The following is a 26,198-nucleotide window of genomic DNA, read 5'->3' as shown; positions in this document are numbered from 1 at the left end:
ACATCATAACATATAACTCACTGTAAATATCCATTATTTACATGCATGCTTTGTTTATTGGTTGGTTGGGTTTTTTTGTTTTGAGACTAGGTCTTATCTAGCCCAGGCTGATCTCAAACTCTATGTAGCTGAGAGTATGACCTTGAACTCCTGATCTTCCTTGAGTGCTAGGATCACAGGCATGCATCATCACACCCAGTTTATGCAGTGCTGGGGATTGAACCACAGGCTTTGTGCATGCTAGGCAAGTACTTTACCAACTGAGTTACATCCCTAGCCCCTTAATTTTTTAAAAAATACTTTATTATTTTTATTTTGTGTACAAGTATATTGCCTACATGTATGTGAGTGCACCTGTGTTGTGCAGTGCCTTGGAGGTCAGAATCTCATGGTTCTGTTATGCCTTAGATATCAGGAGTTCATAAAAATCAATACTCATAGACTTTGTATTTTATTTAGTTTATTTTTAATGTCTATGAGTGTATTGCTTGCATGTATGTAGGTGCACCCATGTCATGCAATGCCCATGGAGGTCAGAAGAAGGCGTCAGATTCTTTGGAATTGGAGTTACAGATGGTTGTTAACTGCCATGTGGGTTCTGGGACTCAAACCTGGGTCCTCTGCAAGAGCAGTCAGTGCTCTTAACAGCTGAGCCATCTCTCCAGTCCCGGCCCCTTGTTTTTTTTTTAGAGAAAAAAAAGGGGGGGGGCAGGGTGTCTCACTATGTAGTTCAGGCTGGCCTTGAACTTGTGGCAATCTTCCTGCCAGAGGTGTGTGCCACCACACCTGGCTATGTGCATGTGTCTTGGGTGGCTTTAGGTGAAGGCATATATTTTCCCATTTACTTTTGGTGTCTTCTTTCCCTGCCTTAGGCCATGGCCCCATCATTTGTATATGTATATCTTATAGGCACCTGTGTTACAGTCCCCATTTTGTACTAAAGTACCAATACAGTAAGGTAGGAAGGAAGGTCAGAGACCAGAGTAGTGGGCAGGTGTTTATGGATTTCTTGAGAGTAGAGTGTGACCTGGTGGATCACCTCAGAGATTCAACATTATGAAAGGCCCCTACAGGGTCATTTTTATACAGCATAAAGTAGCCCTGCACCTGGGCAGGACTGATCTGGGATGTCGTTTGAAGGACATGTTCTGCAAAGGACTCAGCTAAGGAAGGTGCTTGTCCTGGATAGAATTTCTGGAACATCTGGGTCAGCTGCCAGTGTGAACAGTAGCCTACATACTCCTTCAGATCTACTCGCCCAGGACGTATCAGGGCAGGATCCAGCCTAAGAGGAGAAGCAGAGTCACAGCCAACCATCTTGCTAGCACCCAAAAGAAATGATCTCATCCTCCTGACTCCCCCAAAGCATGGAAGAAGTGGAGTTTTGCCTTGCTCCTTACCTGTCAATGTGGTTGGTGGTCATGAACACAATGCGTGCCTCAGTGGAGGCCACACCATCCAAGGCATTGAGTAATCCGCTGAAGGTGAGACGCCCTAAACCTTGGTACTTTACAGGGTCTAGAGAACAACAGAAACATGGGTGGTCTCATGTCTTTCTTAAGGTTAACATCTTGCCCCATTCCCCACATAGCTCCCTACTTATCAATGCCTCTTAACGTAGGCATCCTCCATTAGCCTTCTGGAAATTTCTGCTTTCTACTATTTTGACCTCCTCAGGCATTGCATGACACAGGTGCACTTTTACACATGTAGGCAATACACTCATAAAATAAAAAGTTAAAAAAAAACCACTTCCCTATGACGGTGAGATCACTCAGCAGGTAAAAGTGCTACTTATGCAAGCCTAAAGACCTAAATTTGATCCTAGGAACCTATGTAAAAAGCCAGATGCAGTGGGGCATATCTGTAATCTAAGAATTCACACAGCAAGATAGAACAGAGACAGAATTGCCAAAAGCCTGGAATATACAGTGTGGCAGAATCAAGAGAGACCCTGCCTCAACAAGGTGGAAGTCAAGAACTGAATCCCAAAAGTTGTTCTCTGACCCCCACACTTGTGTGCCTATGTACATGTACACACTAAATAATAATTTTTTTTTTTTTTTTTTGGTCTTTTTGAGACAGGGTCTCTGTAACCCCAGCTGGCCTGGCACTCGTCCACTGAAGAAGTGGCAAAACTCCACTTCTTCCATGCTTTGGGGGAGTCAGGAAGTTGAGATCATTTCTTTTGGGTGCTAGTAAGATGGTTAACCAGGCTAGCCTCAATCTCACAGAGATCCACCTGCCTCTGCCTCCAAAGTGCTGGGACTAAAGTGCGCCACCACTCCCAGCTACACACTAAATAATTTAAAACACTCCCAAGCACCCTCACTCACTCTCCATGGCCAAGTCTCGACTGAGAAAAGCAGCATCCACGTCCTCCAGGAGCACTAGGCTCTGCTGCGGGGCTACACTCAGCAGATGGTTGAGCCGATCATCTGAGAGGCTGGAGTCTGTGAGACTCAGCAGACAGATGCTGTGCTCCAGTTCCCCCGCCAGAGCTGTGCTGTAAACAACATGGCAGGAGGTGGTAGGCAACTTGGGGGACTCTCTGGGAGTCCCAGGAGGTATCTCAGAGGCCTAAGTCCCTTACCACCTACCCAATGTTGTGCACATGTAGTGTTTACCCTGATTCCTGCTTCCCAGATTCACTTCCCTTTTCCAACCCCATAGCCCAGTTTTTCTGTAAAAGCTGTTTTGCAGAGTTAAGAGGGAATTTTGACTACTCACATAAAACTGCTCTTTCCACAACCAGGGGGCCCATAAAGAAGGTAGCCACGTCTGTAGGGAATGCCTAGAGATATAACCAGAATAAACAAGCCCTAAAGTGAATCATATACTCTGTCCCATGCATCCACATTCATCCTCTGCTGTTGCCTAGTAGTCTGGTGGTCTTGGTATTGGAAGAAATTATCCTCACAGGCATTATCCTGGGCTAGAGTTTTCAATAACCTCATGTGGCTAGAGACTAGTTTAGATCCCAGTGCTTCTCACCTCTGTCAATGTACCACTTGGGATTATCAATGAATTCCCGGATGTCTTTGACAATTCTGTCAGCCAGACCCTGCTGTAGGATTACAGAACCCAGAGGCCGCCGTCGTCGTGGATAGCCAAAGGTACGCCATTCAGAACCTACAGCTGTGTACATCACTGTCTTCCCTTCCTCCTGCTGCAGGGCTAGGGCTCTAGCTGGGAGCAAGGAGATGAGACAAAGTCAGTAATTCTCTTGATCACAGCTGATCTTTCAATTAGGGAGAGCTCTGGCCTGGAGCCTTGCTTCCAAGGGTTCAGATCCTTATTCCTCCTCTCCAAGCTGCTAATGCCCAACCCCTCACCCCTGATGCCCCCATATGAAGCCTGCCTGGATCATCCCACACCTTCATTAAGGATGTTGAAGAAAACCTTGCGGTCAGTGCCCAGGGCCGTGAAGGTGACAGATTCCCAAGGAGTCCCTGTCTGCAAATCTATCATCTGCATGTCTCGACTTCGTTCAACCCGGATCCATTTCCCCTGATACCTGAAAAAAAAAAAAAGTCAAAGTAATCCAGTTCCCCTATCAGCCTGTCCTATTCTCAGAGCCCTTCCTGGCTCCCAATCTTACCAGATAAAGTGGTTTCCGGGGCTGGGGATAAATTCAAACTTGGTGGAGATGCGGCCACTCTCGTGCTGAAGGTATGAGGTCTCAACACTGAGGTGCTGAGTATGGGTACTATGGCGGGTGAGCCAGCTAAGCAACCAGGCATAGCTCCTATCCCGAGCAGGGACTTCCAGTGTGATCATGTAATGGCGCCGGAATGCCACTAGGCCCAGTTGGGCTCCCTTCCTGGCCAGGGCCAGAGCTGTGCCCACACCCACCAGTCCAAATCCAGCCCCAAAGTAGGGATTGTCCTTCAAGGCCAGAACAAAGTCTGTAAATGGCATCTTGAAAACACAGATGCTTACAGGCCCTGAGGTGCTGTCAAAACCTAAGGATGGGGAGTAATGGAGATGAGACAAAGTTCAAGGTTAGTTTTAGAAACCAGATTCCACCATATGTCCCAAACCCACCTCCTGGGCTCCTACAGAAGCAGGACAAACAGGTCAGCTTCAGTATCATTTGGGAGAGTAGGAATGTTGGAATGCAAGAGCAAACACCTCAGGCACTTCTTTCTATTTTGCTCTTCAGACAGAAGGCCTTTGGTCATAAGGTCCTATTTGGAGATTTCCTCAAGTCCAAGAGAGCAGTGTAACTGGCTTCACATCAGGAACTAGATGAACAGAATTTTTCTAGTCCCTGGGAATGGCTGGTGGAGTCAAGTGGTTTTTCTATTGATCTGTCAGTTACCACATGCCTTGTCACCAGAAATGTCTGCCTTATACCTAGTTCTTAATATCCTGCTCAGACCTTTATTCACACCTAAACTATTTCATGCAAGTTAAATTTTGGTTCCTGAAATGGCATTGAATGGGCCTTCCACTCTTGCATCATCGAACTGCTATACCCAGATCCAGACCTTTTTCCATAAGGATCAGCTCCAATTTTGTCACTGTCTTTATTCCAGCACCCTCACTGACTTGCTCCTATTGGATGCAAACTCCTCAGCCTGATACACAGGGCCCTCCACATTAGGGCATCTATCTTACATAATTGTGCTTCAAATACTCCCAATTCAACAAGTATGTAAATCACTACCCACCTCCTTGCTCACTCAGTTCTCCTGGTTCCAAATGCCCGTTCGTTTGTTTGTGTGTGTGTGTGTGTGTGTGTGTGTGTGTGTGTGTGTGTGTGTGTGTGTGTGTGTGTGTGTTTTGTTTTGTTTTGTTTTGGTCTTCTGAAACAGGGTCTCACTATTGTAGAACAGGCTGGCCTTGAACTCACAGAGATCCGCCTGCCTCTGCCTCCTAAGTGCTGGGACTACAGCATGCGCCACCATGCCCGGCTCCCAAATGCCCGTTCTTTATTTCCTGCATTCCCATCAATTGAAATCCCATAGAATACTTCTTCCACGGAGCCTTTCCCGAATGCAACCCAATAAAATGTGACTAGGCCTAACTATGGACAGTAAGAACCCGAGGGGGAAAAGGACAGATTATTTCTAGCACACCTCTCCAGCGACACTCCTCCACCGACACAGCCCAGCGCTTCGCACGCCGGTCGGTGACTTGACAGCAGTGACCTCCCGTAAAGCTCAGAGCTGGGATCCAGAATTCCAAAACACCTGTGCATACAGAGCCATGGACGAAGCTCTTCTGTCCCGGGTTCCGGTGCCTAACATGCAGCAGCCACCTCCCGCACACCCTCCACAACCCAGCTCGCGCTTCCAGGAACGTGGTCTGGAGTACTGTCACTCCGCCTCCTTACCGCCATGACTCTCTGGCCTTCCTTACTCGATGGTTTCGCTGGGCCTTCCACCCTTCCACGCCGCTCAGCCCCGCCCCAGAGTCCTTTCATCTACTTCCCGCCACACCCACCAGGCGGGCCTTGCCACTCTGCCCCGCCACTCTCGATGGTCCCGCCTGGGCTTCCGAGCTAGGGTAGGAAGTAGGACTTGGAGGAAAAACCGTAGAGTACTTACGGGCGGCGAGGAGATAGAGCGGCCTCCTCGCGCTGATTCCTGGAGGCGTCTGGGCCGGCGGCGGTCACCAGAGGCGTCCTGGGGAGCCGCTCCAGTTGCGGGCGACCACAGAGATGCGGCTCTCACCGGCCCTGGGCTGGAAGGTGAGAGAGCAGCTGTCGGCGGGAACCAGGGGAAGTGCGGGTGGAGCTAGCTGGAGGCAAAAGTTTCTCGAGCTGCAGGCTGAGCGGGCCTGGGCCGTAGGAACCCGAGGGAGGACGTGCTGAAGGGAGCTCGCCGGCGAGCAGGGACCCCGCGCATCTCCGCCGCGGAACAGCGCCTCAGCCGCGTCACTGCTCTGGGCCCCGCCTGGGGATCCGCTGCCTCTCCTAAGGATCATAATCGTGACGATGCACCATCCCAAGCCTTGCAGGCTTACAAAACTCCTTTCCCTTTCGCTGATTCTTGTGATCCAGCTCCCGACGGACAATGTGAATGCTGCCGCCTACACTGGAAAGCTGATGCCCAGAAAAGCGAGGCTACTGCATCTGTTCGAGACCACACGGTGAGTCAGAGGCCAGAAAGAGACAAGTGGAAACCTGGGTGCCTGGGCCGGGCGTGCTTGTTTCGCAGCCCTTCCCTTCCCCTTCCCTTAATTCGACTGCCTCAGAGGTAGCACATGTCTTCACTCTGGCTAACCGCTCTCCTCTCGGGGTCGCATCTTCTTTGGCTTTCCCATGAGGCCATGTACCACGGAGCTGGAAGACTGGCCAGAACAGCAATAGTATGTAGGAAGTGGAGGCTGTGGTTTCCAAAGAGTCTCTCTGACCACGGAAGTGCACTTGCCGCCTTCTTAATCTCTGTCTGTGCTTGCTGTTTTTGCGTGGAGGCATTCTGGAGAATAAAAAATAGAAGTTCTTACCCGGCTCTTACACAGCCTTAGCAACTCAGTTTCATGAATTGATTACTGTCATTCTTTTGAATTACAAAAATTATTCTACTTATTCATCTCAGCCATATTTAACTGTTGAGTTGCCGTTTCTCAGTTGTACTCCAGATGGACGCCTTAGGAAGTTGAGTTCAGACTGGGTGTGGTGGCACATGCTTTTAGTTCCAGCGGTCGGGAGACAGAGGCAGGTGGAACGCTGCATATTTGAGGCCAACCTGGTCTACATAGGGAGTTCCAGGCCAGCCAGGACTGTGGACAGTGTAGAGTGAGACCCTGTCTCACAAAAAAAAAAGAAAGTGAAAGTTGACTTGAAATTTCTCCAGATGTGTTACCTTGAATGTGAGGAACCACTGATTTGATACCTTTTGTGCAAGATATCTAGTCAGCTTGTTGCTAGAATTTTCATTTGTCTGATTTGAATTAGCTTGTCAGTGCTTTGTATTTATTGAAGCGAAAATGTCAGTAATCTACTCAAAAAGCTCCACATTCAGGACTGGGGATGTATAATAACTCATTTGGTAGAGTGCTTACCTAGCATGCCAGAAACCCTGGGTTTGATTCCCCAGCCCTAGGTTTGATCCCCAGCACTGCTTAAAAAACCAGATGTGGTGGTGTGCATCCATATTCCCAGCACTCAGGAGGTAGATACAGGAGGATTAGATGTTAAAGATCATCATCAGCTACCCACCATATTTGAAACTACACTGGGCTATATATACATCTATGAATTGAGGCTGATAGGTAAATAACAGTATAGTGTGATACAGTTTCTGATCATGTTTAAAACCATGTACAAAGTTCCATCAGGACACCAGAAAAGAGAAAATTTAAAATGTCAGGAAGCATTCATAGTGGAAATGATATTTGTACACTTCCTTAAGGAATAGGTATAGTTGATTAGTTAAGCAGGAGATTGAGAAGGGTTGAAAAGGCCTACCAAGCCAAGGGAAAGAAAAGAACAGAAGGTTGCAAGCAAAATGGAATGTAATGAGTCTGGAGACTAGCAAGTCATCTGGGTAAGAAAACAGAGGTAGGAGATTTGTCTGGAGTGGTAGGTCAGTAGGGGCCAGATCATGAGGGAGGGGTCTGAGAAATGATGAGATCATCAGGTAGTAAGAGCATAAGGGGCCTTTGAGCTCCCTTACCCCTCTTTTTTGTTGCAGTTAAGAAAACCAAGACTCAGATTGCTTCATGATGTGGCAGTGGTTACTTAGCTAGTGAACAGAACCTGTAATTTTTTTTTTTTTGGTCTTTTTGAGACAGGATCCCCCTGTAGCCCCAGCTGTCCTAGAACTCACTATTGTAGACCAGGCTGGCCTTGAACTCACAGAGATCCACCTGCTTCTGACTCCCAAGTTCTGGGATTAAAGGTGTGCACCACCATGCCCGGTGAACTTGTAATCTTAAAAAAAATTTTTTTTTTTAATTCTTACTGTGTATAACTGTTTTGCATGCATGGATGTGAATGTACCATGTATGTATAGTACCTGTGGAGGCCAGAAGAGGGCATCAGATCCCTTGGAACTGGAGTTATGGATAGTTGTTAGCTGCTGTGTGGGTGCTCAGAACCAAACCTGGGTCCTCGGCAAGAGAGCAGCCAGTGTTCTTAACTGCTGAGTCATCTCTCCAGCCCCAGAACCTATAATCATATAGTTGACCCAAACTTGTTGGTTCTTTCCTCATATTGACCCCATTATCAGTTTTAGACTTTTGTTCTAAATGTTATAACAGAAAATTAGGATAATAAAGTGTGGCATGCTGCCATGCAAGAAAACGCCTAAATGGGCAAGCCAGTTGGGGAGAAATTAAGAACTCTAACCATATTTTGTTTTTCTTCTAATTGACTTATCAGCATTTAAGAGGCCTCAACACACAAGTTGATGATGATGACAGACCCCCTATTGGAATCCCAGCCAGCCAATGGCACTGGAGAGACGGATGGACTGTGCCCTGAGCTATTGCTGATTCCTCCACCTCTCTCAAATGGTGGAATCCTGGGTCCTGTCCAGAATACCTGTGCTTCTGTGGACCCTACACCTTTGCCTGCTGACCCAGGCTGCCTGCTAGTAGAGGCAACAGCTACTGAAGAGGGCCCAGGGAATATGGAGATCATTGTGGAAGCAGTAGCTGGAACCCTGTCCCCAGGAGCTCCTGGAGAGACCTCAGGTACAAACAGAGCTGCTACCAGGCCAGTGGGACACAGCCCTGAGGTTTTTGTCTGTGCTATTTTTGATCCTGTTATATGAATATGATGAGAACACAAGCTAGCATGCTATTTTAAACCTTGAGATGTAGTAATTTGGTTTGCAGTTGGTACATGTTGATGGAAAGCTGGCAGTATAGTACACAACCTTGTAGCAAGCTTTAGCAAAGTTTATCCCTATGAGAGCTTTGTGTCTATCAGGCAGTAGTCCAGAAGAGAAAACCTTTCTGACACCTGCCCAGTTCTGGCTTGTCTTTGCTCTTATAATCCTTGGGGAATTCTTTCATCTATACTGACCCTACACCAGCCGTAATTAGGCAAGAGGCCCAGCGTGCTCCACCAACCTGGGCTCAGCAGGGCTTTCCAGAAGTAACTGGTATTTCCTTGCCCTTATTTCATGTAAGGCTTGTAGTTACAAGGAGGGAAGTTGAACATTAATGTTTATTCTAGCCAAAGAGTCTCTTTATTATTTCCATATCTGAAACTTCTATTTTTTAAGTCCCTGTTTTTTTTCGGGGGGGGGATTGTCTTTTTTTTGAGGGTCTCCTTGCAGCCCCAGCTGTCCTAGAACTCACTATGTAAACCAGGCTGGCCTTGAACTCACAAAGATCCACCTGTCTCTGCCTCCCAAGTGCTGGGATTAAAGGCATGTGCTACCATGCCCAGCTAAATCCCTGTTTTTTAACTGTTGTCTTCCAGTTACAGTTGTACCTTTATCCAAGCAGTGTAGTTTAGTAGTATGGGATGCTGGGAAAGAGTAGCTAATTTGACCGTGTAATATTTCTAAAAGTCTCTCTGGTTAAAAAAACAAACAAACAAAAAAAACCTCATGAGTAGATTACATGATGAGTTCAAAGGCAGCTTGGGCTACATAATAAGGCCCTGTCTCAAAAAAATAGATTGAAACATTTTAACAGATAAGAAAGGTAAGGGGTCTGGTGAGATGGCTCAGTGGGTAAAGGTACTTACCACCAAGCCTAATGACCCGAGTTCCATCCCTAGGACCCACAAATACTGCAAGTTGTCCTCTGACTCAAATGTGTGTCCTGGCATATGCACACAGGCACACACACATTTTATATAAATAGATGTTTAATAGAAAAAAAAGTAACTGTCTTTAAAATTCAGAGCTTATCATTTTAAAAAATGAAAGGGGGAAAAAAGCTAGGTGTTATGGTGTGCCCTGTAATTCCAGTATTCAAGAGGATTGCTTCAGGTTCTTAGCCAGAGGTCTACATAGTGAATTCCAGGCCAGCCAGGGCTACATAACAGGATCCTGTCTCTGGGAAAGAGGGGAGAGGGAATCTAAATGCAATTCACTAAAAAAAAAAAATGAGCAATAGCCAGATAGAAGAATGCTTAATCTCACATAAATGCCATTTTTGCTTCTCTGTTTTGGCAAAATTTAGACATCTTTTATAATTTCTAGAGATGGACAGGCTGTGTTGGGATATATATACTATCTTGCAACTTAAGGAGAATGTAAAATTATATATATATATTTCCCCCCCCCAGTGCTGGGATATAGAACTTATGTCTTTGTACTTTCTAGCTAAGTGCTGAACCACTGAGTTGTAGCTCCAACCCAAATTAATTGAAGGTCAGTTTAGCTACATAGCAAATTTTATACCATGCACTCACTGACCTAGTAATTCCATTCTAGAACCTTGTCTTATAGGAAGACACATATGCACATGGGGTGGGATATATAAGGCAGGAAAGCTCAATGGTCCATTAGTGCAGAATTTCATTTTGATTCATCAGTGCTCTGACATACCATGAACTGAGGCTTGCAGAGTGGCTCAGCAGGTAAAAGTGCTTACTACCAAGCCTGATAACCTGAGTTCAGTCCCCAGGATCCACATAGTGGAAGGTCAGACTTATGCAAGTTGTCCTCTGACTTCCAAATGTGTGCTATGGCACTCTCAGATGCACGTGCAGATGTCCTCATGCACGTGTATACACACACACACACACACACACACACACACACACACAGAGAAATGCAATTTTTTAAAAAAGGTCATCTCAAAAAATTTTTTTTTATACAGAGCAAGTGATAAAAGGGAAAAACTAGTTTTAAAACAATAACAACAGGGGGCTGGAGAGATTTCTCAGCTGTTAATAGCAGTGGCTACTCTTGCAGAAGACCTGAGTTCAGTTCCCAGCACCTACATGGCAGCTAACAACCACCCATAACTCCAGTTCCAGGGGATCCAAACCCTCTTCTGACCTCCATGTGCACCATGCACAACATGGATGCATTTACATGCATGTAGGCAATACACTCATACACATAAAATAAAAATAATAAGGGGTTGGAGAGATGGCTCAGCTGTTAGGAACACTGGTTGTTCTTGCAGAAGACCTGAGTTCGAATCCCAGCACCCACATGGCAGCTAACAACTGTTTGTAACTCGTTCCAGGGGATCTGACAGCCTCTTCTGTCTTCCGTGGGCATGGCACGACACGGGCGCAGTTACCTACATGCAGGCAATACATGCATACACATGAAATAAAAATAAAATATTTTAACAAAAAGATAATAAGTATAACGTTAAAAAACAGAAGATAATAAAGATTAAAAAGACCAGCAAGCCAGGCGTGGTGACTTATGCCTTTAGTCCCAGTACTCGGAAGGTAGAGGCAGGTGGATCTCTGTGAATTCAAGGTCAGCTTGGTCTACATAGTGAGTCCCAGGCCAGGTAGGACTACAGGGAGATCCTGTCTCAAAAAAAAAAAAAAAAACCAGCAAAACAAATGTAAGCTAGGACAACCTAGAGTCACGGTTTTACCACTAACAAGCATGGCCTTAACTTGAATCCCAAGTCATCCTTCTCATAGAGCAGATAGAGGGCCAAAAGAGCTTTGTCAGAGGTCTAAGCTTTCCTTAAAAATGAGTAGCAATGATTAGAGAGGTGTAGCTCTTTTGAAAAATAATGTTCTCCATTGTATGAATTCCTGTGTCTTCAAAGATTTCTTTGCAGATTTTTATTTATATTACAGATATTCACTCTAGTTTGTCATTGTGCGTATATATAAGTGTGTATGTGCCACCAAGAGGTCAGAGAATAATTTGTGGGAGTTCTCACCTTCTTCCATGTGGGTTCCAGAGATTGAACTCAGGTTATGAGGTTTGGTGGCAAGCACCTTTATCCACTGAGCCATCTCGCCAGCCTCTCTACCTTTTTGTTGTTGTTGTAGTTCTTTTTGAGACAGGGTCTCCCTGTAGCCCCAGCTGTCCTGGAACTCACTATATAGACCAGGCTGGCCTTGAACTCACGGAGATCTGCCTCCTGAGTGCTAGGATTAAAGGCATGTACCACCACGCCTGGCTCTCTACCTTATTTTAAGATAAGGTCTCTCACTGAGCCTGGAACACACTGACTGGGCTAGGCTAACTAGCCAATAAGATCTTGGAATCTGTCTGTCTCTGCAGTGCTTGGGTTATAGATAAACACAAGTGCACTTGGCTTTTCCATGGACACTAGGGGCCCAAGCTCAACTCCTTATGCTCACATGGCAGGTACTTTACTAAGCCAGCCAGCCCCTCCAAATGCTTTTTCTTAATGCTTTCTGGGTTTATTTGTTGATCCATTAATACACTTACTAAACACATCTTTTGCCAGGTATTGTACCAGGCACTAGAAATACATACACACATGCCAGACGGGCTGTCCTTTACCTATGACAGTCCAGGTGCAGAGGCAGACTTGAAGTCCATCTGCACTTCCTGACTATGAAAAGATTTGCCTACACTTCTAGTGACTAACTCCTGCAAGTCTCCTTCCATCTGATTCTGTGCCTTTCTCTGTCGGTCCTCTACCTGCAGGTGTCCTGGTAAAGGTGGTGGAGGTATACTTCTGTGAGCGCTGTGAACAGAGCTTTGCAGAGCCCACTCTGCTGTCCCTGCACCAATGCACTGAGACCCCCACACAGACTGTGCAGGACCTGTCTAGCCCCCAATGTTCTGTAGAGCTGCCCCCCAGCAACTTCGCCCTCCATGGCCCTCTGCAGGACCCCAACCTACCAGATAGTCCCCTGCTATGTCCTGTGTGTAGACAAGAGTTTGTCCGACCCCAGGCCCTGAAGAGCCACTTCAAGATTCATCGGGCTACTCCCAACACATTTTCCTGTCCAGAGTCTGGCTGTGTGTTCTCTGCTGAAGATCGCAAGGGTCTGCAGCATCACCTGAGACAGACCCACAAAGCAGTTCCTGTGCCCTGTTCATTCCGGGGCTGCTCCCTGCTTTTCGGGAGCCAGCAGGGAATGGAGCTGCATCGGCAAGCCCATTACCCTTTCCACTGCAGCCATTGCAGTTTCATGGGCTCCAACATCAAACTCTTCCGGCAGCATCAGCGGAGCCATGGAGCCAGAACACAGGGAGAACTTTCTGCTGTTCAGGGTCTTCAATCCCAGGAGCTGTTGCCAGGTAGGAGGCCAGGGACCCGCCAGTTTCATGCCTGGGATGTAGCCATAGTTGCTCCCTTATAAGAGAGATGTTTGTTTCTAGTATGAATGTCCTATAAGGGAGTACAGACAGTGGCTCAAGAGGATGGAATTACTGGATGATATGGGAAGGCATCTAGAAAATGTGAACTACTGTTAGAATACATGGGACAAAAGAAAGCCTTTTTCCATGACACTGAGTGAAATTTGGCTTAGGCAATGTGATATGAAATTACTTTAGCAGTATCATCTACTGATCCGTTTCAGACCATGCTTTCTGAGAGTAAAAGTGAAAGTGCTTGTCAGTGGCTATGTCACTAGTAAAATGTAAATTCCCTTCAGAACAAGTGAGACTAGTGCTAGGTGTTTTGGCACATGCCTGTAATCCTAGCACTTGAGAGGTGGAAGACCAGAAATTCAAGGTCATCTTTGGCTACATAACAAGTTCTAGGCTAGCCTGGACTACATGAGACCATGTCTTTTTAAAAAAAAAAAAAAAAAAAAAAACCCTAAATAAATAAAAAGGACAAGTGAGACGGAGCAGACAGTAGGGTTATTTTAAAAAGAAACCTCAGTCAGGCATGGTGGCACACGCCTTTAATCCCAGCACTTGGGAGCAGAGGCAAGCAATCTCTTTGAGTTCAAGGCCAGCCTGGTCTACATAGTGAGTTCCAGGACAGCTGGGGCTACAGGAAGACCTGTCTCAAAAAGACCCAAAAAAAAAGAAACCTCAAGAAGGATGGTGCTTTTTCAATATCAGTTTCTCCTTTTAGTCTCAAAAAAACCCAAACCAGCATAAGGGCTGGGTGTGGTGGCACTTACCTTTACATCTCAGCACATGGGAGGCAGAGGTATCTCAGTAAGTTCAAGGTCAGCCTGGTCTATATAGCAAGTTCCAGGCAAGACAGGGCTACACAGTGAGACCCTGTCTTAAAAAAATAAAAATGGGCTGGAGAGATGGCTCAGTGGTTAAGAACACTGGCTGTTCTTGCAGAAGACCTGGGTTTGAATCGCAACACCCACATGGCAGCTAACAACTGTCCATAGGAGATCCAACAGCCTCTTCTGTCCTCCTCCGGCATTGCACGACACGAGTGCACTTACCTACATGCAGGCAATACACACATACACATAAAATAAAAATAATAAATAAAAAACATTTTTAAAAATATCATTTAAAAATAAATAAAAACAAACCATCACAGCATGATGTGAGGGAGGAGCAGGAAATAGAGAAAATAGACTAGGAGAGGACAGGGCTGTGGTATGAGAACTTGACTTGCTGAGCTCCTTGCTCTAATGTCTAAAGAAGGTCTTTGAGGGGCAGGCTAGGGCCTTGAATCACCAAATTGGGCTTCTCAGAATAGTTGTACAATCAGAGTATGTTTCTTTGCCTTGAGCTGCTTCAGCCATTGATCCTGAGGACTTGGGCCAAGGAAGTACATTTTATCTTTCTCTGTCTCTTAACCCCCACCTCCTCCCTAGTTGACTTCAAAGTTCTGATCTTCAAGGGGTCTGAGTCTGGTATATCTTGAATTAAACTTTTTAGACTGGATTTTTGCTGAGAGCTAAACTTCTGGTATTCATATCCCTGTCTCAAATAAAAATATATTCACTTAACACCCAACATCCCTTTCTGCTTAAAGGAGAAAAGGATAACTCTGCCTGCCAGTAAGTAAAGCACAAGCATTCAGTGCTGTCATTGACCTCTGTGAACTTCAAGTTTTATTTATCTCCAGCACCCAAACTGCCTCAAGGAGAGGGAGAACCTTCTGAGGAAGCAGGTACACCTTTGCCTGGGCAAGAGTCAGCTGAAGAAGAGGATGCAGAGGAAGAGGAGAGTGGTGCTCAGAAGGATACCCAGAAAGCCTTGGATAAAGGCCAAAGGGCTCAGCAGTTAGACGGTAAGACCAGCACCAAGCTTGAAGCTCTTGGTGGTGGGGAGGAGTGAATAGTGGAGAGCCTGACATTCAGACACTGCAGATTAGTCTTCTGAGGTTTGGTTCAGATCCATACATTCTTTCTGTTCCACTTAGACTCAAAAGTCAAGATCTAGGGCTCAGTACTAGAGTACTTAGCATGTGTGAACTCTTAAATTTAATCCTAAGGACAAAAAAAAAAAAAAACAAAAAACCCAAAGCCAAGGTCTAGTGAGCGATGATAAATAGGCCATGTGCTTTAGTAACACAGGGTTAAATACAATTTGTCTGTGTGGGCAGGGTTTCTCAGATATCTCTTTTGCAGGGAAAGAGGATTATATTCATAGTACAGATACCAAAGGTTATTGATGTTTGACCTCTTTTGCCTAGCTTCCTAAAATGTTTTTCTGAGTCTTTGCTCCCTGGTTTTTAACTCTGTAGAACATTTTAAACCAACTCATAGGGAGCATATTTATGTTAGATGAATAGGAAAGATCTGATTGGATTTATTACCAGCTCTCAATGACATAGAGCTCAATGAGGAAGTATTTTAAAGTTTAGAGTACATTAGCATTCCTTCTGCTCACTTATGTTGGGGCTCTTTCTTTCTCATCGACCCTGCTAGTGTAGCTGCTTGCCCCTACAGAGCAAGGGCGGCAAGAATAACAGAGGCTCAGGAATAGTGGGTGACTCAAGCAAGCACTTATAACAGGACACAAGAAGGTCTGAGAAGTCCCTGTGGTTGGTTTCTGTTAATACTTGGGTTTCTCACCTCTTCTTGGAGACAACATTTGAGACTCTGTTGTTTGGTTTTCCTATAGAGAAAGACCACATAATGTTTGTGTCTGGGCAAACTGACTCCCATTATCTGGCCAGCCACTGAACTATTGAAAAATCTCATTCTTAACCCTCTTCATTCCCTCCACAGGGAATATGGCTTCTGGCACTGAGTCCCTCTTCAAGACACACATGTGCCCAGAGTGTAAGCGCTGCTTTAAGAAGCGAACCCATCTGGTAGAACACCTACATCTTCACTTTCCAGACCCAAGCCTCCAGTGCCCCAACTGCCAAAAGTTCTTCACTAGCAAGAGCAAACTCAAGACCCATCTGCTGCGGGAGCTGGGTGAGAAGGCCCACCGCTGCCCCCTTTGCCACTACAGTGCAGTGGAAAGGAATGCACTCAATCGCCACATGGCCAGCATGCATGAGGACATTTCCAACTTTTACTCAGACACTTATGCCTGTCCTGTCTGCCGTGAGGAGTTCCGCCTCAGCCAAGCGCTCAAGGAGCATCTCAAGAGCCACACAGCAGCAGCTGCAGCAGAGCCATTGCCCCTACACTGCTTTCAGGAGGGCTGCGGCTATGTAGCCCCTGACCGGAAGGCCTTTATAAAGCACCTAAAGGAGACCCATGGAGTGCGAGCTGTGGAGTGCCGCCATCACTCATGTCCCATGCTCTTTGCCACAGCTGAAGCCATGGAGGCCCACCACAAGAGCCACTATGCCTTCCACTGCCCCCACTGTGACTTTGCCTGCTCCAACAAGCACTTGTTTCGTAAACATAAGAAGCAAGGCCACCCAGGCAGTGAAGAGCTGCGGTGCACCTTCTGCCCCTTTGCCACATTCAACCCAGTAGCCTACCAGGACCATGTAGGCAAGATGCATGCTCATGAAAAGATCCACCAGTGTTCTGAGTGCAACTTTGCCACTGCCCACAAGAGGGTGCTGATCCGACATATGCTGCTGCATACCGGTGAGATGGCTTCCTTCTAATAATGTAATAAAGACGTGAGGCTCATAACTAAGGTATTTTGCTGTATATCGGGCATCACACGAAAAGCCAGTTGCACGCATTGTTTCATTTGACCTCATTTATGGACATACCTCCAAGTTTATAAGTGAGCCATAAGTTGAATGTCATTCAGATTAATAAAGTAGTCAAACTGGTGTCTGAATCCATGTACCTTAAGCACTTGTCCAATTCTGCCCACCCCTAGTCAGATACAGACAAGTGAATATCTAGCTTTTTATACTAAAGAATTCTAGACCAGGACAGATAACTTCCTTTTATAATTCAAGTTTTGGGACGGTCTGGAGCAGGAGAAGGGGATACTCAGTTATCCATCTACATTCTGGCCTGCCTTAGAGGGGCATCTGTGTCATTGAACATGCTCACCTCTAGTGACCTGGAAGGTGTACTTATTTAACTCACAGAGATCCGCCTGCCTCTGCCTCCCAAGTGCTGGGATTAAAGGCATGCACCACCACGCCCAGCTCATCTCAGACTTCTAGCATTACTGAAGCCTTAGATGACACAGCTAAATTAGGCTTCCTACCACAGCATCATCATCTTTGTGATCTGTGTAAACATTGTACATTGATGGAACATTAAGCAAATTTCCATTGAAAACACTGGTTAGAAGGACAATTTTTAGACAGTTTTTGGCAAAGCCATTTTTAGTCTCATTGAAGAGTTAACTTCTGTATACAACTTAGTCATAGAATATATAGTTTCTTGGGGGCTAGAGAGATGGCTCAGAACATGGTTAAGAACACTGGTTGTTCTTGCAGAAGACCCGGGTTCCAATCCCAGCACCCACATGGCAGCTAACAGCTGTCCCTAACTCCAGTTCCAGGGGATCCAAGGCCTCTTCTGTCCTCCTTGGGCATTGCGCGACACGGGTGCACTTACCTACATGCAGACAATACACTTATACGCATGAAATAATAAGATACTAAAAAAAGAAAAAGGTATGTTGAAAAAAAAAAAAATATATATATATATATAGTTTCCAAAGTTCTTCCTAAGACCTATGACTGCGTAGCATTATTAGTTTATAGCGTTCTTTTATACATATTACCCCATTTTATCCTTAACAGTCTTGTAAGCAAGGCAGGTAAAGATGAGAAAAGAGAGAAACTCTGAGAAGTTAGATTTAGAACTAGTATAAGATCACAGAGAATTAGTGTCACAAGAAGGCCACACTGCTCACTCTTTACCATACAGAGGTGGCTGGGTGGACAGGAAGGTATCTTGAAGGAACATGGCCACTAGCCTCTTAGTGCTAGATGTTGACCAAGTATGTGGACAGCTTATCTTGAGTTCTTACTGTGTACCACTGATAATTTTGGAATATTGCACTTAATACACTAACCATGTGAGGTTAGTATTTTTGTCCCCCTCCCCCTCACTCGCCCCTTGGAAACAAGGAAACTGAGGCTGCACAGTATCTCTATGATTTTTCTGTGCCTTGATTTTCTCACCTATAAAATAGATAGTAGCACCTGACTCATAAATCTTATGGAGATTCATTGAGAGGAAGCATTTTTGTACAATGCAGAGGCACACATATAATGAGCATTGTATCAATGTTGGCTGTTAATGCTTATTACTATATTGGATACTAGAGTCCTGATTCTTATTACTGTGTTCTATTTCTTCTCTCTCTATTCAGGAAACTGGAAGGAATTGAGTTAGAGGTGCCAGCTAGCTGTTTATGAAATCAGAGGTACTCCATGTGTCTTTGGGACCTGTCGGCTGTGGCAGTCTCCCTTCCTAGCCATGGAAGAGCATATTCATTTAATTGGTATCAGATTCTGACTTGTACAAGTAACATTCTTCACTGTTTACAAAGCCATGGGATGCCAGATCATTGGGTGTGCTTTTCTAAAATGTTATTAAAATGTTTCTAGGAAAAAAAGAAAAAGAAATAAGGTAGATTTTGGAGCTAGTTTTACAAAGCTCAGTCTTGTCTTTCTTCCCTTTCTCATTGATAGAGGAGTTGGAGGAACAGTCTGAGACAGCTGTAAAGCAGCCTTGCTTCTTCTGAAGTTTGCTACATCCGTGGTAGCACATAAAGCTTTTGTTCCTGCCTGGCATCACAGCAAACTTGCTGGAAGAGATAGTCTGGCCCCTCACTTGACCTATATCTGACCTGTGTTCTTTCCCCTATACCCAATATTAGGCGAGAAACCTCACAAGTGTGAGCTATGTGACTTCACATGCCGAGATGTGAGCTACCTTTCCAAGCACATGCTGACCCACTCCAACACCAAGGATTACATGTGTACTGAATGTGGCTATATCACCAAGTGGAAGCACTACCTAAGTGTGCACATGCGAAAACACGCAGGGGACCTCAGGTATGAGCACACGCATGCCTCTATCTCTGTCTCAAGAACCTTTTATGCTAACTTAGCCTCCTCTTGAATCTAGCTTCTGGCCCTGTTGCTTACTCTAATCCCTGAAGAGTCTGTGTACCACCCTTCTCTGCTCCTACCATCTCAGCTTCATTTCCTGTATTTGGGCCCTGTGCCTATGACCCAGTCTATATGGTGAAAGTTGTCAGGGCCAGAAGAAGGAGGAAAGACCTAGAGATTAAAGTGTCACTTGAGAAGCTGAGGAGATGGCTCAGTGAACCCACATTTAAAAAAAATTAATAAAATAATCACAAGTTCTCAGAGTCTGTTCTTGGGAAAATGGATAGGATATACACTTATTGCACCAGATGAACATTTTAAGATTCAGACAAGTTTTGTAATCTATGGACACACCTGCCTAGGGATTTTGTCTATAGCTTTTATGCCTCCATTGGGGAATGGGAATGAAGCACAGAAACCTGCCCCATGGGGTTGTAGCCATGTCAGTCCCTTAGAAGTCAGATGGGTAATGCTGACTTATGGTTACTTTTCTTTAGAGACAGTACAGAAGTTCAGTAGTAGATCATTTGTCTAGCATGCATAAGATCCTGAGTTCAATCCCCAGTACCGTAAGTTTAAAAAAAAGGAAACAATGTAGAGTATGGAGTAGAGCACCAGCCCCGAAGCCAGGCTGTCTCTGCCCATCATAGCCTTTGGAACAACCCTTACGCAGGCTGTTAATGTCAGTGCCTTGGCCTCCTTGCCTATAAAATAGAAATACTTGGGCTGGAGAGATGGCTCAATGGTTAAGAGCACTGAATGCTCTTACAGAGGACCCAGGCTCCGTTCCCAGCACTCACATGAACTCTAGTTCCAGGGAATGACTGGTCTTACAGAGGACCTGGGCTCAGTTCCCAGCACTCCAGTTCCAGGGAATCTGATGCTCTCTTCTGGCCTCCACAGGCATCACACACACAATGCACTTTTACATATATGCAAGCAAAACACTTGTATGCATAAATAAAGAAAAATAATCTGGGTACAGTGGAGCACACCTTTAGTCACAGCACTTGGGAGGCAGAGGCAGGTAGATCTCTGTGAGTTCCAGGCCAGCTAGGGCTACAGGGACACTCTGCCTTAAAAAATTAAATAAATAAAAGAAAATTTAAATAGAAATACTTGTTTCATGGGATAGTGGAAAGATAAGTTCAATTAGATGGTTCACATGCAGCACAGCATGCAGAGTCTGGCCCATAGTAGTAATTTAGGGACTGTTAGCTATCAGGATTAGTTTTTTATTGCAGTTGATGCCTCATTTCCCCTCTTGACAGATACCAGTGCAACCAGTGCTCCTATCGCTGCCATCGGGCTGATCAGCTGAGCAGCCACAAACTGCGGCACCAAGGCAAGTCGCTGATGTGTGAGGTGTGTGCCTTTGCCTGCAAGCGGAAGTATGAGCTGCAGAAGCACATGGCTTCCCAGCACCACCCTGGCACACCTGCCCCACTCTACCCCTGCCGCTACTGCAGCTATCAGAGTCGCCACAAGCAGGCCCTGTTGAGCCATGAGAACTGCAAGCACACCCATCTCCGTGAGTTTCACTGTGCCCTCTGTGACTACCGCACCTTCAGCAACACCACGCTCTTCTTCCATAAGCGAAAGGCCCACGGCTACATGCCAGGGGACCAGGTTTGGCAGTTCCGCAATACCAGCCAAGAGCCAGTGGGGGCCAGGGAGGGCCTGGCACCTCCATCAGTCTCCGAGCCTTCAAGCCAGCTTTCAGCTCAGCCTGAGGGGCAAGACCATGAACACAGGATTATGATGGATCCCAGCTTGGACCAGGCTCTTCCAGAGTCAAGTGATGAGGTCAGCACCAGAAGACAGGGTGGCAGTGAGGCTCCCCGTGGGGATGATCTGGTTGGCAGCCCTAGCCCTGTGGAGGTGGAGGAGGGTAGCTGCACACTACACTTAGAGGCCCTGGGAGTAGAGCTAGAACCTGTGGCTGAGCCACCCCTTGAGGAGCTCACTGAAACAGCCCCTGTGGAGTTCAGGCCTCTTGGTCCCTCAGGACCACTAGGACTTGAGGATCCAGATGGACTAGAAGAACCAGAACTGCCGAACTTTGAAGGTGTTGGGACTCCTGGTTTGGGTGCTGAAGAAGAGCCCATTCTGGAGAAGCCAGTCTCTGAGCCCCCCAGGACTCCTCCATCCTCAGAGGAGGCTCCTAACACCTTTAAGGTAACTCTATCTGCTGAGACTGCACCCTTGCCTCAGTTTCCTGAGTCAGAGTCATTACTTAAGGCCCTAAGGAGGCAGGACAAAGAACAAGCAGAGGCACTGGTGCTGGAGGGGCGGGTACAAATGGTAGTGATACAGGGAGAGGGGCGAGCCTTCCGCTGCCCACACTGTCCTTTTATCACTCGCCGGGAGAAAGCCCTGAATCTGCATTCCAAATCAGGGTGCCAGGGCCGCCGAGAGCCTCTGCTGTGCCCTGAGTGTGGAGCTAGCTTTAAGCAACAACGTGGCCTCAGCACCCATCTGCTGAAGAAATGCCCTGTTCTGCTCAGAAAGAACAAGGGCTTGCCCAGATCAGTTTCTCTCAGTCCTCTATGCTCTCAGCTCCCAGGTAGCCAAGCCTCACAGGATGCTGAAAGTGGGAAGCCCCCACCTGCACCATCAAAGGTAAAGCTGCTTCCAAAAGATAATCCTCCTGAGCTCCCCAGGGAGCTAGGAGTAGAGGAGCCTCTTGCCACACCCTCCGACTCCCCAGCCCCTCCTGCAGGAAACTCCTCACCCACAGGGACCCCTGAGAAGTTCCACTTTGAGCAAGGCAAGTTTCACTGCAACTCCTGCACCTTCCTTTGTTCTCGGCTCTCCTCTATTACTTCTCATGTGACTGAAGGCTGCAGAGGGGGACATGGCCAGGGAGGAAAGCGAAGGCTCACCCGGACCCAGCCTCTTGTATCTCCCCTAAGCATTGGAGACTCTGCTACCCTGAATAGTGGGAATACAGAGTCCAGCCCTGGTGATAGGGATACAGCTGTAACTCAGAAGCAGAAGGGTACTCTCTTTTCTTGCCCCATGTGCCCCTTTAGCTGCCAGCAGGAACAGGCCCTGAGGAGTCACCAGACCCAAGGCTGTCCCCTTGGAGAGTCTGGAGGACTGCACTGTGGCCTCTGCCCATTTACTGCTCCAGCTGCTGCTGCCCTGAGGCTCCATCAGAAGCGGAGGCACCCCATTACAGTCCCAGTCCCTGGCCCCAGGCCCCTTTTGCAGTGTGGGGACTGTGGCTTTACTTGCAAACAAAGCCGGTGCCTCCAGCAGCATCAGCGGCTCAAGCATGAGGGAGTAAAGCCACATCAGTGCCCTTTCTGTGACTTTTCTACCACTAGACGGTACAGGTTAGAGGCCCACCAGTCCCGACACACAGGTGTTGGCCGCATCCCTTGTAGCTCCTGCCCCCAGACATTTGGTACTAACTCAAAACTGCGCTTGCACCAGCTTCGGGTACATGATAAAACACCCACTCATTTCTGTCCGCTGTGTGACTATAGTGGTTATCTTCGTCATGACATTACTCGCCATGTCAACAGCTGCCACCAAGGCACCCCGTCCTTTTCCTGCTCTCAGTGTGAGGCCCAGTTCAGCTCAGAAACAGCACTTAAGCAGCATGCTCTGCGTCGACACCCTGAGCCCACACACCCTTCCCCTGGCTCTCCTGTAGAGGCCACTGAAGGCCCCTTGCACTGCTCCCACTGTGGCCTGCTATGCCCCAGCCTTGCCAGCCTGCAGGGACACACCCGTAAACAGCACCCACGGCTGGAGTGTGGGGCCTGCCAGGAGGCCTTCCCTAGCCGGCCAGCACTGGATGAACACCGGAGGCAGCAGCATTTCAGCCACCGTTGCCAGCTCTGCAACTTTGCTGCCCGTGAGCGAGTGGGCCTGGTGAAGCATTACCTGGAATATCACGAGGAGACTTCAGCAGCACCCTCTGATGGGGATAGAGATGCTGGACAGCCTTCTCTATGCTGCCCTTTTTGTGACTTTGCATGTCGCCATCAGTTAGTGCTGGATCACCATGTGAAGGGACATGGGGGCACCCGACTTTACAAGTGTACCGACTGTGCTTATAGCACCAAGAACCGGCAGAAGATCACCTGGCACAGTCGCATTCATACTGGGGAAAAGCCTTACCGCTGTCACCTCTGCTCCTATGCCTGTGCTGACCCCTCTCGTCTCAAGGTAAGGTCAAGGAACACGTGACAGGGAACAGAAAGGGTGTAGGCTCTGGATTCTATAAGCTAAACTATTATATGTATTAGCTCTGTGTCTTTGGACAGGTTCCTTAACTTCTCAAGACTTAGATTCCTCATCTGTAAAAGGGATGATACAACTTCACAAAGCTTTTGTAAAAATAAATTCTGTAATAATTCTTGCCATGTGATAAACCCAATAACATAGCTTGCATGAAGGAGAGCTAAGAGTCAGAGTAGACCTAAGGAAAAGCTAAAATGTTAGTTTAGGTTGGGTTGGTTCTTTCTGAAGCTCCTTGTTGGTAAGTTGGGGGAGGGGGCAGCACTAGAGAACAAGGTTCCCCAAAGTTTCATTGCCTACTCCTACTTAAGAATTACAAGTACGGGCTGGAGAGATAGCTCAATGGTTAAGAGCACTGACTGCTCTTGCAGAGGACCTGGGTTCGATTCCTAGCCACCCACATGGCGGCTATGAACCGTCCTTAACTCCAGTTACGCTTGCAGAGGCCCAGGGTTCGATTCCCAGCACCCACATGGCAGCTATAAACTGTCCTTAACTCCAGTTCCAGGGGAATCCGAAGCCCTCTTCTGATCTCCATGGCATTGCACGACACAGGTACACTTACATACATGCAGGCAATACACTCATACACATAAAATAAAAATAATATATTTAAAAAAAAAAAAAAATTACAAGTACATGTTCTGGGTTTGCTCTCCTAGTACCACATGCGAATCCACAAGGAGGAACGGAAGTACCTGTGCCCTGAATGTGGATATAAGTGTAAGTGGATCAACCAACTCAAGTATCATATGACCAAGCACACAGGTGAGTGTATGATCAATAGTCTTAGAGTGTTCCTCTATTCTGTAGCAAACTTGACCTCAGATTTAAAGCCTTTATAGGGGCTAGGCTGGAAGAGTATGTACTAGAAAGTGTCCCCAACACACTGTCAGTGTATCAGAAAAGAAGAGGTTTAAACCTGAGAGCCTGGGCAAGTGTACTTTGCAAAAGCTTCCCAGGTGATTGTGGTACAAGTTCACACACATACTCACACCTCAAGAGCCTTCAACTCAATTTTAAGTGACTAATGAGAGATGCTTATTTTCTGTATAAATGTAGAATCACCATGAATAAGGAGAAAGGAGTGGGTTCCCTATTCTTATGTTCTTTTCCTCTTCAGTGTATGGAATCCACAAACTAGGTTCTCTCTAAAGGGTTAGTGATTGGGTACCTTTGATTACTACATCTGGTCCCCCATAGGTGGAGGAGTATCTTTACCTCTTCCCTTCTGAGCATTTTCCCTTATTTTTTGAGTTTAGTAAGAAATTCTGTTTAGGGGATGGAGAGGTGGCTCAGAGGTTGAGAACACTCACTGCTCTTCCAAAGGACCTGGGTTTGGTTTCGAACACTCACATGGCAGCTAACAACTGTCCTTAACTCCGGTTCGAGGGGATCTGACACCCTCTTCTGGCCTCCACAGGCATTTCAGGCATGGGTGCACTTACATACATGCAAGCAAAACAAAATAAAAATCAATCAAAAAACTTTTAAAAGAAAATTTTAAAAGAAATTGTTTAAATGGATTCTTTAAATTTTGTAGTATCACATGACAAACAGGGTTGGAATTTCCTATTTAACAACACTATCACAGTTCAGTGTTCCTTACTATCAGGTGGCTAGTTGGTTAGAAGTCCAGTTAGTCATCAGCATCCATTGGGATGTATATAATCACTGTGTTGAGAAGAGCACAGCAATTTCAGACAGGACTGGAACATAAAGATGGTCATTGGTCAGGTTGCTGCTTGTGCTCTCTATATCCAAGTGTCAGTGACTTTTATGACCCACTGAATCTTATTCTTCCTCTCTTCCATTTGTTCCTTGCCCTACAGGACTGAAGCCATACCAGTGCCCTGAGTGTGAGTACTGCACCAACCGGGCTGATGCATTACGTGTGCACCGGGAGACACGGCACCGAGACGCACGGACCTTCATGTGTGAGCAGTGTGGCAAGGCCTTCAAGACACGCTTCCTACTGCGCACCCACCTGCGCAAGCACAGTGAAGCCAAGCCCTATGTTTGCAATGTTTGCCACCGTGCTTTCCGCTGGGCTGCCGGCCTGCGCCATCATGCTCTCACCCACACTGACTGCCACCCATTCTTCTGCCGCCTCTGTAGTTACAAGGCCAAGCAGAAGTTCCAGGTGGTCAGGCATGTGCGCAGGCACCACCCTGACCAGACTGACCCCAACCAGAGTGTGGGCAAAGACCCCACCACCCCCACAGTACATCTGCATGATGTAAAACTGGAGGATCCTAGCCCTCCTGCTCTTCCTGCTCCCCCTACTGGACCTGAGGGCTGAGCGCTTACCCGACCTCTTACACAGGAAGAAGATACAGATGTGCAAACTGGGACTGGAGCTAGCCTTAGGAGTTCAGGGTCTAAGGGAGGACTGGCTTTGGGATGTCAGTGTGACCAAAACCCCCTTAGGATTCTGACTATGGTTCTTTTAAATTAACAGCTCTATAAAAGATAGACATGGACCTAAGCATTGATTTCTTCAGGAGCTCTGTGGTTTTAACCTGTGAATGGATTTCCAGTTTCTTTACCATTGTTGCACCAGAGTCCCTGGCTATAAGGTCTTGGTTTTCTTTGCCTCATCTTCTTTTTCCTTCTTACTGTATCAAGCCCTATTTTCTTTCAACATTTTCAAAACAGTTGTACATAATTGCATGTGTTTTTGTGCCTAA

At 46.6% G+C, this 26,198-nt stretch overlaps 2 protein-coding genes and 1 pseudogene across 13 annotated transcripts; 2 read left to right on the top strand and 1 right to left on the bottom strand.

Annotated features, from left to right (window-relative positions):
* Positions 1-984: 984 nt before the first annotated feature.
* Positions 985-5,692, bottom strand: LOC103727722 (mitochondrial chaperone BCS1). 9 transcript variants are annotated; one of them, XM_017796271.2, is made up of 9 exons: positions 5,556-5,692; positions 5,085-5,198; positions 3,602-3,965; positions 3,378-3,517; positions 2,995-3,189; positions 2,731-2,794; positions 2,337-2,506; positions 1,401-1,518; positions 985-1,285 (listed from the first exon to the last, which is right to left on the bottom strand). In XM_017796271.2, the coding sequence occupies exons 3-9, from the start codon at positions 3,919-3,921 to the stop codon at positions 1,036-1,038; spliced, it is 1,257 nt and encodes a 418-aa protein (XP_017651760.1). In that variant the 5' UTR covers positions 3,922-3,965; positions 5,085-5,198; positions 5,556-5,692; the 3' UTR covers positions 985-1,035. The 9 variants fall into 9 exon arrangements, with proteins under 9 accessions (XP_017651760.1, XP_008823941.1, XP_008823942.1 ...); XM_008825719.3 differs by lacking the exon at positions 5,556-5,692 and adding an exon at positions 5,342-5,424; XM_008825720.3 differs by lacking the exon at positions 5,085-5,198 and having other exon boundaries at positions 5,556-5,688.
* Znf142 (zinc finger protein 142) lies at positions 5,654-25,996 on the top strand. Of its 4 annotated transcripts, XM_029560037.1 has the most exons (10): positions 5,654-5,698; positions 6,011-6,099; positions 8,324-8,649; positions 12,519-13,118; positions 14,875-15,039; positions 15,983-16,807; positions 19,020-19,197; positions 20,526-23,436; positions 24,171-24,276; positions 25,341-25,996. In XM_029560037.1, the coding sequence occupies exons 3-10, from the start codon at positions 8,364-8,366 to the stop codon at positions 25,808-25,810; spliced, it is 5,541 nt and encodes a 1,846-aa protein (XP_029415897.1). In that variant the 5' UTR covers positions 5,654-5,698; positions 6,011-6,099; positions 8,324-8,363; the 3' UTR covers positions 25,811-25,996. The 4 variants fall into 4 exon arrangements, with proteins under 4 accessions (XP_029415897.1, XP_029415898.1, XP_008823947.1 ...); XM_008825725.3 differs by lacking the exon at positions 5,654-5,698 and having other exon boundaries at positions 6,013-6,099; positions 8,336-8,649; XM_029560038.1 differs by lacking the exons at positions 5,654-5,698; positions 12,519-13,118 and having other exon boundaries at positions 5,967-6,099.
* LOC115068927 lies at positions 18,567-18,673 on the top strand (annotated as a pseudogene).
* Positions 25,997-26,198: the final 202 nt, after the last annotated feature.

The sequence above is a fragment of the Nannospalax galili genome, unplaced genomic scaffold, assembly GCF_000622305.1.
Source record: "Nannospalax galili isolate Female #2095 unplaced genomic scaffold, S.galili_v1.0 scaffold127, whole genome shotgun sequence".
In the NCBI taxonomy this organism is placed as follows: domain Eukaryota; kingdom Metazoa; phylum Chordata; class Mammalia; order Rodentia; family Spalacidae; genus Nannospalax; species Nannospalax galili.
Note: the sequence above shows the minus strand (reverse complement) of the source record. Positions and strands in the feature narration are given on the sequence as shown.

Bases quoted from the DNA above. Each gene is read 5' to 3' on its own strand.
- LOC103727722 (XM_017796271.2), bottom strand. From the start codon at position 3,921: ATGCCATTTACAGACTTTGTTCTGGCCTTGAAGGACAATCCCTACTTT. The intron at 3,518-3,601 runs GTAAGATTGGGA...TTTTTTTTTCAG, and splicing joins CCCGGAAACCACTTTATCTG to GTATCAGGGGAAATGGATCC. The intron at 3,190-3,377 runs GTGTGGGATGAT...CCTTGCTCCCAG, and splicing joins CTTCAACATCCTTAATGAAG to CTAGAGCCCTAGCCCTGCAG.
- Znf142 (XM_029560037.1), top strand. From the start codon at position 8,364: ATGATGATGACAGACCCCCTATTGGAATCCCAGCCAGCCAATGGCACT. The intron at 8,650-12,518 runs GTACAAACAGAG...CTCTACCTGCAG, and splicing joins AGCTCCTGGAGAGACCTCAG to GTGTCCTGGTAAAGGTGGTG. The intron at 16,808-19,019 runs GTGAGATGGCTT...ACCCAATATTAG, and splicing joins ACATATGCTGCTGCATACCG to GCGAGAAACCTCACAAGTGT.